At 40.6% G+C, this 16,582-nt stretch overlaps 1 protein-coding gene across 1 annotated transcript; it reads left to right on the top strand.

Moving 5' to 3' along the window:
- Positions 1-701: 701 nt before the first annotated feature.
- Positions 702-16,002, top strand: TDRD15 (tudor domain containing 15). Its single transcript, XM_025189095.3, has 4 exons — positions 702-1,006; positions 5,841-5,926; positions 7,012-13,378; positions 14,467-16,002. Exons 1-4 carry the CDS (start codon positions 880-882, stop codon positions 14,568-14,570), a joined length of 6,684 nt encoding a protein of 2,227 aa, XP_025044880.3. The 5' UTR covers positions 702-879; the 3' UTR covers positions 14,571-16,002.
- Positions 16,003-16,582: the final 580 nt, after the last annotated feature.

Here is a 16,582-nt window from a genome sequence, read left to right as displayed (position 1 = left end):
CACATACATTTCCATCCTTTTAGGCAGCTGAGTGATGGTCATTTAGAAACATTTATGTTAAGGAATTGAATTATTGATACAAAATATTTGAACTTTGCTATCATGAATGTTTTAAATACAAAAACCATAAAAGCCATGAGTTTTAAAGAGAAGTAACTCCAGGTTGGCATGATCGTGCCTCTGATTTGGACAAAACATAGAACATCAAGACCAAATAGTCCCTTCTCTTTCCCAATCCTATACTACTAATAATTTTCTAATAGGAATATTTCCATTCATTGCACAGAAAGTTTTAATTTCACCCAAGCTTGCCAGGACTAGCTTTTTATTATCCACCACGACCCCTGACTAGCTGTGACAGTAAAACCAGCAACGGTGAGGGCCACATGCTTTTAAACTATGATTCCCACATTAATTCATCCCATTCATTTTGGCACCAAATAGCAGCCCCTCACAGATGTTGTGGGCTAGCTCCCTATTCCTGCAAGGGTGAGGCCGCCTCATTAGATGCTGAGAGAGCCTGTCTGTTTTGGAGCCGCTTTGATTCTGCTCATTACTGGGAAGAAGATGGAGCTGCCCATGTGGACCCAAGAGGGCAGCTGGCAGGGGACACTGTGGCAAGAGGGGCTTGCAGGAGCAGGGCAGCACGTTTTACAGGTGGGTTTCCAGAGGGGCTGGGTATTAGCCTGTCCTCACTCTGGAGAAGGGCCTGGTGAAGGGTTCTGGGGAGCCCTGCCAGCCAGACCACGCCCCCCACGGCTGGCCCCGGTGCGTGGAGAGGGCGAGGCTCAGCTGGCCCGTGGCCCAGCATCAGCCGAGCCCCACCGCAGCGAGAGGAAGCGGCTCCTCCTGCCTCGCTTCCCGCGCGGCCTACAGCGCATGCGCCCAGCACAGCCGCGGCTGGCCGGCGCGGCGCCATGTTGCTGCCTCTGGGTGGAGTCCGCCGGCCGATCTCCCGCTGTGCCTCAGGCGCCCCGAGCGGCCGTTAGCGCCCGTCCGACTCCGGGTAAGGGAGCAGCCGCCGGAGCCCGCCCCCAAACTGGGGCCCGGCCTGCAGCGGGGCGGGGGGAGTCGTGGGGCGGCGGCTTCTTCCCACGAGTCCCCCAGACGGTCGCAGCTGGGGGAGGAGACGGGCTGGGCAGGGGCGAGGGGAGGCGCGGCCTGGTGGAGGAGGGGGCTGGCCTGGGCCTTGGGCAGGAGAACTGGGGGGGGGGGCACGCACCCCCTACTTACCTCCCCCCCCCCCCAGGAGAAAACTTTCAACGCTTGTGGGTTGGTGTATCTTCCCCACCGCCCTTTGCGGACGAGCCCGACGTAGTCCCTGTTGACCGCAGGAGCAGCAGCACGTGCCTGACCTTTAAGGGGGCTTTCGCGGCAGGCAGCGCTGCGAAGGGCCCATAGCAGTTCTGCCCTGCAGCTGCGAGGGGCTGCACACTTGTCCTAGAGGGCAGGAGTGACCGGCATAGGGAGTCATGCTGGGCCACTGGCTGCGTTACTGCCAACCCTAGCTCTGGGGAAGGGCAGCGCGCTCCAACACAGGTACCCTTCCTTTCCTACTTTTGCTCCACTCATCCCCACCTCCTTCCCAAATCCCTAACCTAAACGGTGCAGCCCAGGGGACAGTCTGCTCCAGGGCATACTGCTCAGCTTTGCACTGGTGAGTGCAGGGATGGTCTCACCCACAACCTCCCCTGAGCAATGAACTAGGAGAGCAGAGGGAGCTAGAGCCACAACACTTTTCTTTCCCCTACTGCTACCAGTTAGTGCAGGAAGGCTGAACCCTGCTGCCAGCACCAGCTGTCCCCCGGATGCCCAGAGGCTCTGGTCCCATCAGCTGCTGACCCCTGGCTAAGGATGTTAAGGACTAGACAGTTATCCAGTAAGCAAATGCTTACAGATAGTCAGTCAGCAAGTCGATTCCCCACCCCCCTTTGCTGCCTCTATTAGAGGCAGCAAAATGGGGAGGGGAGGGGGGAATTTCAAAGCGGCAGCACTGCACAGCTGAGCCTAGGATCAACTGTGCGGTGCTGACCCCTTTGAAATGCCGAGACGGTGTTTCAAAGCAGCAGCATTGCATGGAGCCCGGGGTCAGCTAGAGACTCCCTAGCTGAGCTAGGGCTCCACGCCGCATTTCCATGGAACCCAGGATCAGCTGATCCCGGGTTCTGGGAAATTCTCTGCGGAACCTTCGTTCAGCTGGGAGTCCCAGCTGATCCTGGGTTCTGATGAAATGCTGCATATAGTCTGGAATAAGTTGCATTGTATGGCATTTCAAATGAGCAGTGCAAAATGGAGCTCGGGGTCTGAGTGCCCTGCTGACCGCGGGCTCCATGAGCATGCTTGCACTTTGAAATGCACAAGAGCCCCTGCTGGGGACTCTTGTACATTTCAAAGTTGGCATGCCTGTGTGCAGCCCCCGGGCTGCATGCCATATTCTGCATTCCTCCTTTGAAATGTACAAGAGCCCCAGCCGGGGCTTTTGTACATTTCAGAAGAGGAATGCGGAAATGCCTATAGATTAGTCGAGCAGTCGATGGAAATTCCATCGAGTACTCGACTAGTAAATTAACCGATATTTAACATCCTTACTCCTGGCCCCTCCTGCCCATGACATGGGGGCACATTTCCCTTGGTGTCCCCTAAACATTGCCCCTGGGTTTAGCTGCTTCTTTCACAGGAGGTGGGGGAGAGGCATTTTAGTCACTGTGTGGGGGGGTAGTTCCTTTCTGGCCATTCAGGGTCTTGTGCCTGCATGCAAGGGATTATGCCAAGGCTGGAAGAGCCTGTGGTCTGTGAGTGAGTCATGGACATGAGGAGAAAGCTGCAGCTGAGCTTTTGTGTTCTGCTGCAGTCAACTGCCTGGAGCAGGCAAGAGATGTTCACGGGCTGAGGTTCAGGGTGGCATCTTGTCTGGGAATCACTCTTGGACACCAGCTGCTGTGAAATACTGATGATTAGAAATAGATGCACAGCAAAAAGGGGAAAAAGTTTAGAACCTGTGGTCTAGAACTCTTAAATTCTGATATTTCTGTTTCATGCGAGGGTTGCTACACAGACAACTTTGCTTCTTCCTCTTGGAACTGAAGTGCATTTTCTCCATACCCAGTCACCATGAGGGACTAAGTTCAGTCTTGTATTCTTAACAGTTTCTGGACCATGGAGATAGCTCAATGTTTTGTAAGCCTTCTGCACAGTTTTTCTTCTTGCATCTTTCCCATCTGTCTTCTTTTTCCCCTTCTCTCTCACTGAACCCTTCTATTGCTTATTTCTCATACTTCCTACCTTGTTCCTGAATATTTCTGTCCCTTACAGCAGTCAACTCTTATTATGTAAATAAGGACAATAAACTGTATAAGTTAGATTCTTTTTTGAACAGTTATACATTTTGGTCTTCAAGCAGCCTCTGGTAACATGGATTGACCATGAATGTGCTGTAGATTTTATAATGGAATTATGATATTTTTAGTCTTAGCTTCTGGCTAGCGTTTTTAACCGCATGTGCTCATAAAGTGAATGTTTTCAGAGAACCATACCAATGACTGCAATATCTCATTCTTGAAAACAGCTAATTTAGAGCATGACATTTTGTGCCTATACTTGGAATTGTGTTTTGCAATGTACATTACTTAGCATTTATCAGTACCAAACTTCATATACCATTTTGTTGACCACTCACCCAGTTTTGTGAAATCCCTTCACAGTAAGCTTTCATACATAGGAACATAAAAACATAAGAATGGCCATACTAGGTCAGACCAAAGGTCCATCCAGCCCTGTATCTGGTCTTCCAACAGTGTCCAATGCCAGGTGCCCCAGAGGGAGTGAACAGAACAGGTAATCATCATGTGATCCTTCTCCTGTCATCCATTTCCAGCCTCTGACTGAGGCTAGGGACATCATTCCAACCCATCATGCTTAATAGCCATTGATAGACCTAACCAGTGTTCTCTCTAAGCCAGGGGTCTCCAACTTTTTCGGCATAGGATCACTTTTTGAATTTAAGTGCAATCCAAGATCTACCTCACACCCAAATACCCTTGCCCCACCTCCTTCGTGCCTCTTCTCCGAGGACCTGCCCCTGCTCACTCCATCCTCCCTCCCTCCCTTCCACCTCTATTCTCCCTCCCTTTCATCAGGCAGGGGCAGAGGATTGGGATGCAGGCTCTGGCCTTGGACTAAGTGATTTGGAGTGTGAGAGGAGCTCTGAACTGAGCCTGTGGCAGGAGTTTGGGGCACAGGCGGGGTTTCATGACTGGGGCAGAGGATTGGCGCTGTCTCCAGCTGGACACTGCTTACCACAGGTGGCTCCTGGGTGGTGGTGCAGTGAGGCTAATGCAAGCTCACCCCTGCCCTAGCCCTGCACCACTGTCAAAAGCAACCAGCAAACTCCCTCCATCCCAAGCCCTGTTGTGCTCCCTCTCTGCTCTGTGGAGATAGAATACAGGAGGAGAGGGGGGGGCACCCTGACATAAGCACCCCTCTTCTCCTTTCCCTGCTCTGTACTGCAAGCAGGAGGCTCCCAGGGAAGGGTCGTTCCAAGACAAAGGGCAGGAGATGTGCAGCTGTGCGGTGAAGCTGAAGTGCCCGCACTTGATAGCCTCTTGGCCAAACTAGTCAAGATCACCTGTCTGAGGCTCCAAGATCTACCAGTAGATCCTGATGTACTGGTTGGTGACCACTGCTCTAAGCTGTGCAGCACACTGCTTCACAGGTGATTAATCAGCTCTCCTCCCCTCCCCCCCTAGCCCCTGTCAGCCCCTCCCAGTCAGTCAGGCCCTGCCCTGTTTGCAGCAGTCAGGGATGGCCATGGGTAGAGGCTGCTGCCTGAGAAGCCCCTTCCTGCAGCCAGCCCTGACAGCTGTGAACGGAGGCTGCTCCTTCACCATCCCCTGTTCACGGCAGCTAGGGATAGCTACGAATAGGGGCTGCTGTCTGAGCAGTCCTTGTCCGTAGCCTGCCCTGACTGCTGCAAACAGGGGTTGGTCTGGCACCAACCCCTGTTTGCAGCAGACAGGACTGTCCCCCCCATCCCACTTCTGTTCTGAAATTTGATTTGTCCTTTTCATGTGTGTTCATTTTTTAAAATTGTATCCTTTGGTATATATGGTTGTGACAATGTTCTTCCACTATTTGATCTAAGGAAGTGGGTCTGGCCCACGAAAGCTCATCACCTAGTAAACCATCTTGTTAGTCTTAAAGTGCTACATAGTCCTGTTTTTTGTTTCAGCTACACCTGACTAACATGGCTACATTTCTATCACTAATCTTAAATCTCTGGTTATCAGAAGCTGGTAATGAATGGCAAAGAATTGATCACTCAATAATTGCCATATTTTGTTTGTTACTTCTCAAGTATCTGGCATTGTCTTTTGTCAGCAGACAGGATACCAGGTCAGATGAACTGCTGGTATGGACATTCTTGTGTTTCATTTTTCCTCGAGGGCTAGCAATACATGTTTTTTTAAATGTAAATTTGACGGATTGATTCCTACCAGCTTGCTCTTGGACAGTGGGCAAATAAATGTGTTTGACAGTCTGTCATTAATTATTAACTGGAATATCACATTTAGCATATAGGTATGTGATGGGGGTATGAAACTGCTTGGACATGATACTCAAAGAATGTGAAGTCTGATCAGTTGCACTGAATTTGAATAATGCTGTACTCAGTCTGAACCTCAGAGACTTTGTTAAATGTAGATCAGGACATTTTGTTTAAAAGTAATGTGAAAATAGTGTTTCTAATAAAATCCACTGTTACAAAATGTTACAAGTAAGCACAGTAAAAGAGACATTTAGCATATAATTTACATAAAACTTTTTTCTTCGTTTACTTCTAGTTATTTTTCTAAAAAGACATGTGAAGTACATTATAAAGAATAACACATCTGCAGCTATACTAAAAGCTATAATTCCATCAAAAGAGGTAAGTACTACTTCACAGAACCACAGATCAATCCTCCTGAAGGAGAATGGGGAAGAGGAAAGGGAAAGAGATGTGTCTTAGGGAAATAAAAAAACCCTCAAATAAAATAATATCTAGATGTGGAAGAGAAAAGTGGCCCCACACCTCAGTGAAAATAATAAAACTGTTAAAATAGAGCACTGAATCTTTGTGATTTGTCTTCTCAACAGAGTCAAAACTTCAGATGAGCTGTCAGGTGTGTGATGTTTAGCTCGTGTGTCTTTGTTAAATCCCTGGAATGTCTTCAGACTACCTGCAAAGTGAAAGGCAGTCCAGTTGCAGGATTAGCTGAAACAGCATGAATGACAGAAATACTAAATCTCTTGTGTTCTTGTTTTGCAAATACATATAAAATGAATAGAGATAAGGGATTTGTGTATATTTGAGGACCGTATGGATTACTCCATGTAAGGTGATAAAGCCAGTCAAAGCTTAATAGTGAGTCCCAGGATACACTCTTAGTTTATGAGGAATATATGCAGATAACATTTGATGTACCCAGGTAAGTGGAAAAATGTACCCAGATAAGTGGGAAAAATTAGAATTAAAACCACTAAAAATTTATTTAAAGTATTTGTTTGTGGACAATGCACTGTTAAAGATATACTGAATACAAATTATTTTAAGGAATTGAATACTATTACAGTGAAACCTTTGTTATCCAGCATTCTGTTAACCAGAAAACTTTAACCAGCATTGTCCCCAGCCACAATACTGTCATATCTTCAGGCGCACAGATCTGGCTTGGTTTGCCATGATTGGCTTAATAATTTTTTATTTAAGAAGTACTAATCATCTTTAACTCAAAATAGAAATGTGAGACCAACTGCCTCACACTACAAAACTACCAGTATTAACTTTAGTTTTACTATTATTGTTCATTGGTTTTTCTTTGGTTGATGGGACCGTCAGATAATCGGAATTTTTAGATAACCCATAACGCCCTAATCCCCAAGCGTGCCGGATAACACAAGTTTTACTGTAATGTGAAAAAGTGAAATGAAAACTGGAGGATTATCAAAACAGGTCTTATTTTTGTTTTGTAGACAATGGATTCTTTGTTTCCATCACCAAAATTTTTAGACATGGATCTGAAAATAACTCACATACAGTGCCACCCAAAGGAAGTGCTCGTGACATTTCAGGGCAAATATAAGGCCGAATGTGACTTCGATTACCACATATTGCAAAAGGAAATACAACATGTATCCAAAGTAAAGGAAAGCATTGGTATTGGCGAGTTTTGTTTGGTGGAGGACACAAATGGAGAATGGCATAGAGGAAGAGTTCTGGAAAAGAAAGAAGAAATCTGTAAAGTGTTTCTCATAGACATTGGAGAAGTGCTAAAAGTTAATGAAATGCATGTTGCTTCTGCTTGTGGTGAATTGTTCCAGCTGCCTCCAAAAGTAGTGTGTGGTGTATTTGCGAACATACTTCCATTTGGAGAAAATTGGGGTCCAAAAGCTATAAATTATTTTTCTTCTCTAATAGGATTACAGATTAAAGGTCACGTTCAAGCAATTTTACCATGCCAGTTGTTTCTCCTTGAAGTACCAAAAGTCACTAGTGATGTTCTTGAACTGCAGTTAGGAAAACTTGTTGATAGAGATTCATTTCATCTTATTGTAGAAATGTTAAAAGAATTACCCCAACAGCTCCTTTGCAAACAAATGCCAGATTTGCTGCAACAGAAATACACAAAGCCAGATATATCCTCTTTCAGCAATGCTGAAAATCTACCAATTCAGACAATTCTGGATAGATTCCTGCCTTCTTTATCTATTGGCAGTATAGAGAAGTTAAAAATTACTGTTGCAATCAGTCCAAGCAAATTTTATTGTCAGATACTAAAATGGCAGAAAAGGCTAGAAGACATGACCACAGCAATGACTTTGCATTATGAAGCTCTCAGTAGGGAAAATATTCCATCTTGTGATAGTTTTGGAACTCTCTGTGCTGCAAAAAGACAAAAAGGACAGTGGCACCGGGGAGTGATACAGCAGCTCCTCTCTGATGGCCAAGTAAAGGTTTGGTTCATGGATTTTGGCAACAGTGAAGCTGTTCCTTCCAATCATGTTCTGAAACTTCATCCCAAATTCACTTCCTTACCTATGATTTCATTTCAGTGTGCGCTGTCATGTTTCAATGATCAGAGTGAAGCTGTAAGAAATTCTCAACTGAAAGAATTTAAATGGGCCTTGCTAGGGCAGAGTGCTGTGTATGCCAGCATTGATTTATTCAATGCCAATGAATGTTTGTATTATGTTACATTACATACTCAAGAATCTGATGTTAATGCTAAATATCCACAACAGATGAATGAGGTAGCTGAAGCAGGTTTCCTAGTTTCTAAAACAACTGTCACTAATACACTTGGAAACATCAAAGCTTATGAAGAGATCTGTGTTTCAGTTGAGAGCTTTATTGGGAACACAGAACAAGTAGGAAACTGCTTAATTGAAAAGGACCCTTTATCAATATCTTGCAAAACAGTAGAAATGAAAATAGATTCTGTTAATGTTGGTTTTGTTGAGTACGTGTTGAATCCATCAAACTTTTGGATTCAAACTGATGACTATAACAATGAGTTTCAAGCCTTGATGAAAAATATTGCAGAGGTTTATAACAGATATGGAATTTATGATAAGATTGTGGAAAATCCAAAGCTTGGTTTACTCTGCTGTGCCCGGTTCAGCAAAGACAAGGAGTTTTATCGGGCACTTATCACTGAGGTTGGAGATGTAAACATTAACGTTTATTTTTTGGATTTTGGAAATACAGATACCATACCCTTTCATGATGTGAAAATTTTGCTTCCAGAGTTCTGTAAATTACCAGCACTTGCCATGCATTGTTCACTTGCTCATGCATTTCCCATTGAGGATATATGGGTTAAAAAAGAAACGGATTTCTTTAAAAAAGTTGTATTTGACAAATCACTCTTGTTTTATGTCATTGCAAAGCAAAATGGTAAGTACATTGTTAATGCACAGTTTCTGAATGGCTTGGAACAAATAGATGTTGTCACACTTATGGTTCAAGCTGGATATGCTGAGTATTGGGAAGTGAAACCAGATTCTCTTTTGAATTTTGTGAAAAATTCCAAAGGCCTAAATTCAAAAAAGAAAATTAAAAAATATATAAACACACCAGGTGCATTCATTATACCTAAAAGTAAAGTATCAGCAGTGAGAAATATCTATCAAAACAAACAGTTATTAAACTCTTTTTCTGTGGGAAGAGAGTCTCTTGAATCTTTGCCAAGTTGGGAAAGTACTCTTTCCAAAAAGCACTGTGTAATATCTGGGAAAAGTGACCCTATTAGCTCTTACAAAGAGTTGTCATTTAAACCAGGAACAGTTCTTGATGTCAAATGTTCTCATATTATTTCTCCATCTTATTTTTTATGTCAGTTGCAAAGCAAATTACCAGAACTAATGAATTTAATGGAGCAAATTCAGAGTTATTATGAAGTGCATAACAATCCTTATAGAACTGGACAGATTGCCTGTGTTGCAAAACACTCCAAGGATGGGAAGTGGTACAGAGCGACTGTTCTGAAACAAGTATCCAAAAATGAAGCTGATGTGATATTTGTAGACTATGGTAATCAGGAAAGAGTTCTACTTAAGGATCTTCAAGCTATTCTTCCAGACTTTCTAGCTTTGGAAAGTCAAGCATTTAGATGTAGTCTTAAGGTCATAAATGAATCCTCACAGATTTACCCATTCATTTGGACTAAAGAGACATGTAGGGATTTTGAAAACTTCATTTCTGCTTGCAGTGGGCTATTTACTTGTGTCATTTATGCTCTAATTCTCATAAGACCTAACTGCTTGTATAACTTGGTTGATTTACAGACTCCATTTATTGATGCACAGCAGTTTCTCATGGACCATAGCCAGTCCCAACTTAATAGATTCACAGAAGTACTTAAACCATCAGTTTTTCTGTATAGTTTTTGCTACTCCTCTTTTAATATAAAAATTGGAAGTGAAGAGGAAGTATATATAACACATGTATACAGCCCAGCAAAATTTTATTGCCAGCTTAATCGTAACACTGAAATTATAGAGAAATTGATGAATAAGATTGCAGAGATTAGTAGCATTCCAAACAGTTCAGAATATGACCCAAGCAAAATACGATTATGCATAGCCAAATATTTTGAAGATGGTCTCTTTTACAGAGCTTTGGCATCTTCCATGGGATCATCGTCTTATGTACTAGCCTACTTTGTGGACTTTGGGAATAAACAGATGATAGAGAGAGACAAACTGATGCCTATTCCCAATCATGCCACAGATTTGCTATTAACACCCATGCAAGCCATTAAATGTTATCTGTCAGATCTTAGAGAAAGAGAAATTCCAGCTGAGGTCAATAAATGGTTTGAGAAGAATTTCCTGGGTAAACCACTGAAGGCAGTAGTAGTATCCAGAGAGTCAGATGCTCAGATTGGTGTGGAGCTGTATGATGGACATATCCAGATCAATCAGAAAATTCTACAATTATTGTCTGAAAATGGGAAAAAGTACACAGAAGAATTGCGGAATATGAAAAGTTGTACAGAACAGTCTGTTGAAAACAGTAAGGTGCACAAAGCAAAGCCTTATAAAGGTAATAAAACAAAAGTTAAAAATATTGAGAGAATTGCCTTGAAATCTAAAATAACTCAAGTACATGATATATCTTCTCAAACTTATTTTCAAGAGGATTTTGAGAATAAAGAACAACCTGTGTTTTTTTCAGAAAAATTGTATAATATCCCCTTTAAACCACTGATATTCCATGGGAATAAAGAGCTAGTTTATAAAAATGTGAATGTATCTTCAGAACACACCAAGAAAAACGCAGATGGAAAACTTACTCCTGAATCCCTACTTTGCCCTGTGTTCAATTTGCAGGAAATCCCTGAAGACATGACTGAATATTGCACCAACAAACTAGGCCAACAAGAAGGTAGATTAAATAGACCCAAATACATCAATCTTCCTCCACATAATATTGAGCTGAATTCTCAGTTAGCAGGGTACATTTCTAATATAAATAACCCCTGTAGTTTCTATATTCAACTTGCAGAGGATGAAAACATAGTCATTCAACTTGAAGAAGAACTAAATGCTGGAAAAATAAATGTAGACCATCAAAATGACCCGAGTGAACTTGTGGCAGGGAATCTTGTTTTAGCAGAATATGCAGTTGATAGTTTCTTATACAGAGCAGTTATTAAAACTGTTACATCAGGAAACTCCTATGAGGTAGAGTTCATTGACTATGGTAATACAGCCGTTGTGAGTTCCTCAAAACTTTATAAAATTAAAGGAAAGTTCTTAACTTTGCCTAGGCTCAGTATCCATTGTTTCCTTAGTAGAGTAAAAAGCACTCATCCTGATGGAAGCTGGAATAGCAATGATATGTTCTACTTTTCCAGAAAAGTAAATAATAAACAAATCACTTGTGTGTTTTTGCAACAACATGAACAACAGTGGGAGGTAGATCTAATTTGTGATGGAAAGTCTATGGTTAATGAGTTAATGCAGAGACATGCCAGCTTAGGTTTACAAAACATTCCAATGCTAAATATGGAAACTAAAACAGAACAAGAACTTCCAGTCACAAATGCAGATCCTGAACATAAAGAACTAACAAAGACATCTAGAGCTCGGAATAAATACAAGGCTGTTGAAACTAAAAACACTTCTGAAATTCTCTCTAAAATCCCTAACCAAGATCTGAATCCTGGACAACTAGAAAGAGCAGAAATTATTCAGATTTCAAAATGTGGAAATTTCTACATAAAATTAATGAAAAATGTGCAAGTATTTTCAGATTTAAATGTAATGGTTGCCAAAGAAGCAAAAAGAAACTCTTTGATTGCAGTAGAAAATATTCAAGAAGGATTGGAATGCTTGACAAAATCTAAAAGAACCTTGAAGTGGTACAGATCAGAAGTGAAGCAACTTGTTAGTGACAAGAAAACGTTAGTTTTCTTCATGGATCGTGGTAGATGTGAAGTGGTATCCTTGCACAAAACAAAAATGCTCAGTAATGAAATCAGGAGCATTCCTAAACAAGCTATATCATGTAAATGGATTTCGATTGAAAATTCAGGTGATATGTCCTATGACTGTGTGGTAAATGCAATTGCACATCGTGAAGTAAAGTTCCGATTTCTGAGATACTTGCAATCTTCTTGTATCTGGGAAGTGGATATCTTAGTAGATGGGATTTTGCTTTTGGAATATTTGAATCAGATCTGTGGGCAAAGCAAGATCAACAAAATTAATTGTTCAGAAAGTGCAATTAATGTGTGTTCCAAGACATCTATACTGTCTTTTAGAATAAATTCAGTTACATGGGCACTTCTCCAAAGTGGTAATCAATACCCTGGATTTGCAACTACAGTTACTGATCCTTCACATTTCTGCATTCAATTAGAAGACTTACTTGACACTATGAAAACCTTATTTGTGCTACTTTCTGACCTTCCTGAAAATTTGCCTAGTTTGCCATGGGATCTTGTGACTCCTGGTACAAGTTGTTTAGTCAAGTTTGGGTTGGAAGCACAGTGGAACAGGGTAGAAGTTTCTGAAGTTTCAGATCAGTCTGTTGTTCTTATGTTTATTGATTATGGCTTTCTTGCTTATATTCCCTACTCAGATATTGATAAACTGAAAGTTGTTCCTGAAGAACTTACTTGTTTACCTCGATTATCTTACTCTTGCTCCTTATCTGGTGTGATTCCTGCTAAAGGAAAACACTGGAGTGATGAAGCTAAACTTTTGTTTCAGGAATTTCTAAGTAAACAAGGCTTGCTTTTTCAGTTTAAGCAATATGGTTCTGGAATGAAACTAGAGGTAGACATTCTGTGTGAGCAGAATAATCTAGCAGATAACTTGGTGGCAGATGGTTATGCTGTCTACAGTAAAAATACATGCTGCCTTGTTGGAATTGACAGTACAGAACCAACTGAGCCAGGCTCACAACTTCAAGGTAAAGCTCAGACATCATGGCTTCTGCCAATTTCTGAACAAAAACATATCTTTACTGAAAGCACTTTCTTGCTAGCTGAAAAAGAGAATCCCCAGCAGCAAACACCAAATCTGCAACATGAAAATGTTGGTGCGGTTTCAAGAAGTTGTATCAACAAGACATATTTTAGAAAACGGTTCAGGAAGAAACTCAGTTCATATAGGAATGATAAAAATACTGCAAAAGATGAACTTGAGTGTGATAAAAATGTATTTATGCAGTTTTTGAATAAGACATGCAACACCATTGTCTTAGAAAGACTTACTGAAAATCTGCCTCCAAAAGCAACGATTGAGACATGTGACTCTGCTGACATGAAAACCAGAATGAAGGAAATGAAGATTAGCAAAGAGATGGCATCAAAAGAATGTTACAATAGTAAGTAAGATTCAGTGTTAAAAATACTTTTTTCAGTAGAGTAGTACAGAACCTCAGCTCTATAATATGTTTCCATTTATATTATAAAGCAAGTAGGTCTCACTCTAATTTTATATAAGTTTTACACTGATGTGATACCACTTACTTCAATGGACTTACTTCCCAATGATACCAATACAGAGTGTGGCCTTTATTTCTGTTTTTATGTACCCAGGAAGGCTCATCACAAACAGGAATAAAACCAAATTGTTTGTTATGAAGGAAAGGAACTTTAGTACCCTAACACTCTCTTATTTCTAGAACAAAGATCACTAAATATGGGCCTGAACTAATACATTAAAAAAAATAGAAGACTTCATTGCCTTCTTCTGGCTTGATATGAGGTCTTAAGATCTAAATGGTGCTAATTATGGAAAAGTTTGATTTGGGAGGCAGAGTGGATTTGTACCATGCCATGAGGTTCTGCCTACTCAAAGTAGAGACCAAAATTCTGTGTTGCTATTATGACCTTGGGTGGAGGGCACATTCCATACTTCCACTTCTCAACATGTTGCAGGCACACAAAGGTGGATAGAATCTCTCTGTTACTGTCTTTGATATATTACAATGGATTTTAGAAGGTTTAAATGTTTTTCTTCCATAATGGCAAAGTAATAGTTTGAGAAAATAATTGATTTGTAATGTTAGTCTTCATCTGTGGATGCTGAAAACTCTTTTCAAATGGATGTTTCCAATAATATAACTTTGATAAAAATGCGGTGTTTTTTTGTTTGTGTGTGTGTGTTTGTTTTAATTAATGCATTCTGACAACTCCAGAATGGTTGAAAAGACAGCTTACATTTTCTTAAAGAATTTACTTTTGGATAGAGAACTTTAGACCAAAATTGTAAATCTCGCTGTTATAAGTGTCTGAATATGGTAGATTAGAATGAAAAATGCTTTTCATCTCTACTAGACATTTTAAATGGTGCAGATGTTGTATGATACACAAATAAGAATTAAAAAAGTTTATTAAATATGGACTGGATATTATAGATATATGTAACTTTGTTCCCAAAATTGAAATACTGAAATTATTGATTTTCTAGATACGGAAGGCTTGGATATTGTCATGGCATCTGAAATAAATAAAGGCCACGAAAACGTCTCATCATATCAACTAGAATTTAACTTCTCTCGTTGCCATTGGTAAACTATTCAAAAGAGGTCAAAGATACTTTTAAAATGCTAAAATCCATGACAGTACTCAGATTAAACTACAGTATCCTATTAATCTAAAATCAAAATTAGAGAGTTGAAATTCACCATTGTTAATAATATATGTGTAGTTTATGAATTACCAATTGTGTTACATCGGAGCTGATCTTGCATTCACTTGTGACTGTCTTAAAAATCATTTTCCTCACAAAGAAACTTATGTTATCGTTCCTTTATATTTATAGTTAATTTTGAATTATTTTCCTTTGCTTGCAGAGTTAGATGAGTACATTTTGATTTTTATCTGTTAACTTACTAAGTGTTTTTCAGCAAGTCCTGTGTCCTTTCATTTTGTGTACTATTAACTTCTACTACAATAAAAATCGTATGGGCCAGATTGTAAAAAAGTTGTTCCATATTTTAGAAATCTGCTAACCTCAGTAGGATTTATTGTAGTGTACTATTTGGTATGAGAGCAGATACCCCATGCTGGCCTTAAATATTCAGGACCTTATTCAACCCTTTGGATGTCCACAGAGTTCTTCTTTAATATTTTTTTCATTCAGAAAATATAGGCGCACTTGTAAGCAAAGGTAACCTTGAATTTAATGGAAGAAAAAGCCAACTTTTATTTAACAACAACAACAACAACAAAAAAGACTGAACAAGAACTGGCCACATCTCCAGCTCAATTTCATTGTTAATTATGGTAGGCTACTGGACTATTTTTTGAATATTAGAGTATTGTTAATGTGGCCATCTTTTTTCAGTTTCTTTTTGTTATTCTAAAGCAATGTCAACCAAATATTATGAAGAGTAACAAAATGACAACCACTGTTAAGCAGCAGTTCTAAATAGGTATATAAATTTCAACCAAATATTCTAGAAATGGAAAGTTTGTCCGTTTATTTAAAAGCTTGCCTGTTGTCTTTAGTCATGCCTTGAATGTGGAAAAGTGTAATGTAATATAAATAAATATGGGGGAAAAGATCTCCCTTATGTCCAAATCAAAGACTACAACCATTTTAGGGTTTATGCCATACTGTGTCAAAGCCTGTTCCAACAGACTACTTCATATTGTGTGAATATTGGAGCACCATGTAGAGTAAAGATGTGGGTGTACCACACAATTGAAAGGAATGGGAAATAAGCTGTATGTAGATTGGTGACACATTTTTCAATGAAGTATGTAAATAAAAGTGATATTACAAAATCCCCTGGCTCATACACTGTTGGCTGTTTTCTGTAGGTAGTAGGGGAAAAGTATGACTTGATAAAGGATTTGAAGAAATAGTGGTTTGTCAGGCATTATGGTATTTGCATAAGGGGTAGCATGGAAGAAGATATGAAGGTGACCTGGTGAGAAAGGGGAACCAGAGAGGAGTCCAGCCTGCAGCTGAGATGGCAGGAGCTGAAAACTGCAGTAATGGGGAGCTGTGAACAGTGATGATGCCATCAGTGCCTGAGTGGTTTTTACAACAGTCACTCTGGATAGTCTTTTCATTTCAATGATTCTGTTCATTTCTTCTGCCCTTCCTCACAATCTTTCTACTTCTGCCTCACTCTCTGTATTCCCCTTTCTTTTTTTTTTTTTACCTCTGCCCTTCCTATCCAATGAATTTGCTCCCAACAAAACCACCCTCCACAAATAATTGTAGAAAACCATCACATTAAAATACCGTTTGAAAACTATCTTTAAAGTATAAACTCTTTGGAGCAGTGACTGTATCTGAGTTTGTATTTGTACTGGGTTGAGCACAATCAAGATCCAGTATTATAAACAGGATCCTAGGTGTTATAAACAAACAATACATGACCAATATTTACTGCAGTATTCCTTCGGTCACCAGAGGTATTTAAACTTTTTTTTATGCCTCCAAGAACATCATTTTAATTGGCAACTTGAAATCTGGAAGCCCCTGCAGGCCAAGTAACCTCCTGCTCCCTGACCTGCAAGCATCCCCTGCCCATGATACATTCCAGACAGGTGGCCCCAGCAAAACACAG

The sequence above is a fragment of the Pelodiscus sinensis genome, chromosome 3 (assembly GCF_052426305.1).
Source record: "Pelodiscus sinensis isolate ZL-2025 chromosome 3, ASM5242630v1, whole genome shotgun sequence".
Lineage (NCBI taxonomy): Eukaryota > Metazoa > Chordata > Testudines > Trionychidae > Pelodiscus > Pelodiscus sinensis.
This window is presented reverse-complemented; position numbering and strand designations above follow the sequence as displayed.

Coding starts and splice junctions, on each gene's coding strand:
- TDRD15 (XM_025189095.3), top strand. CDS start 880: ATGCGCCCAGCACAGCCGCGGCTGGCCGGCGCGGCGCCATGTTGCTGC. Junction 1,007..5,840: donor TAGCGCCCGTCCGACTCCGG/GTAAGGGAGCAG, acceptor GTTTACTTCTAG/TTATTTTTCTAAAAAGACAT. Junction 5,927..7,011: donor CTATAATTCCATCAAAAGAG/GTAAGTACTACT, acceptor TTTGTTTTGTAG/ACAATGGATTCTTTGTTTCC.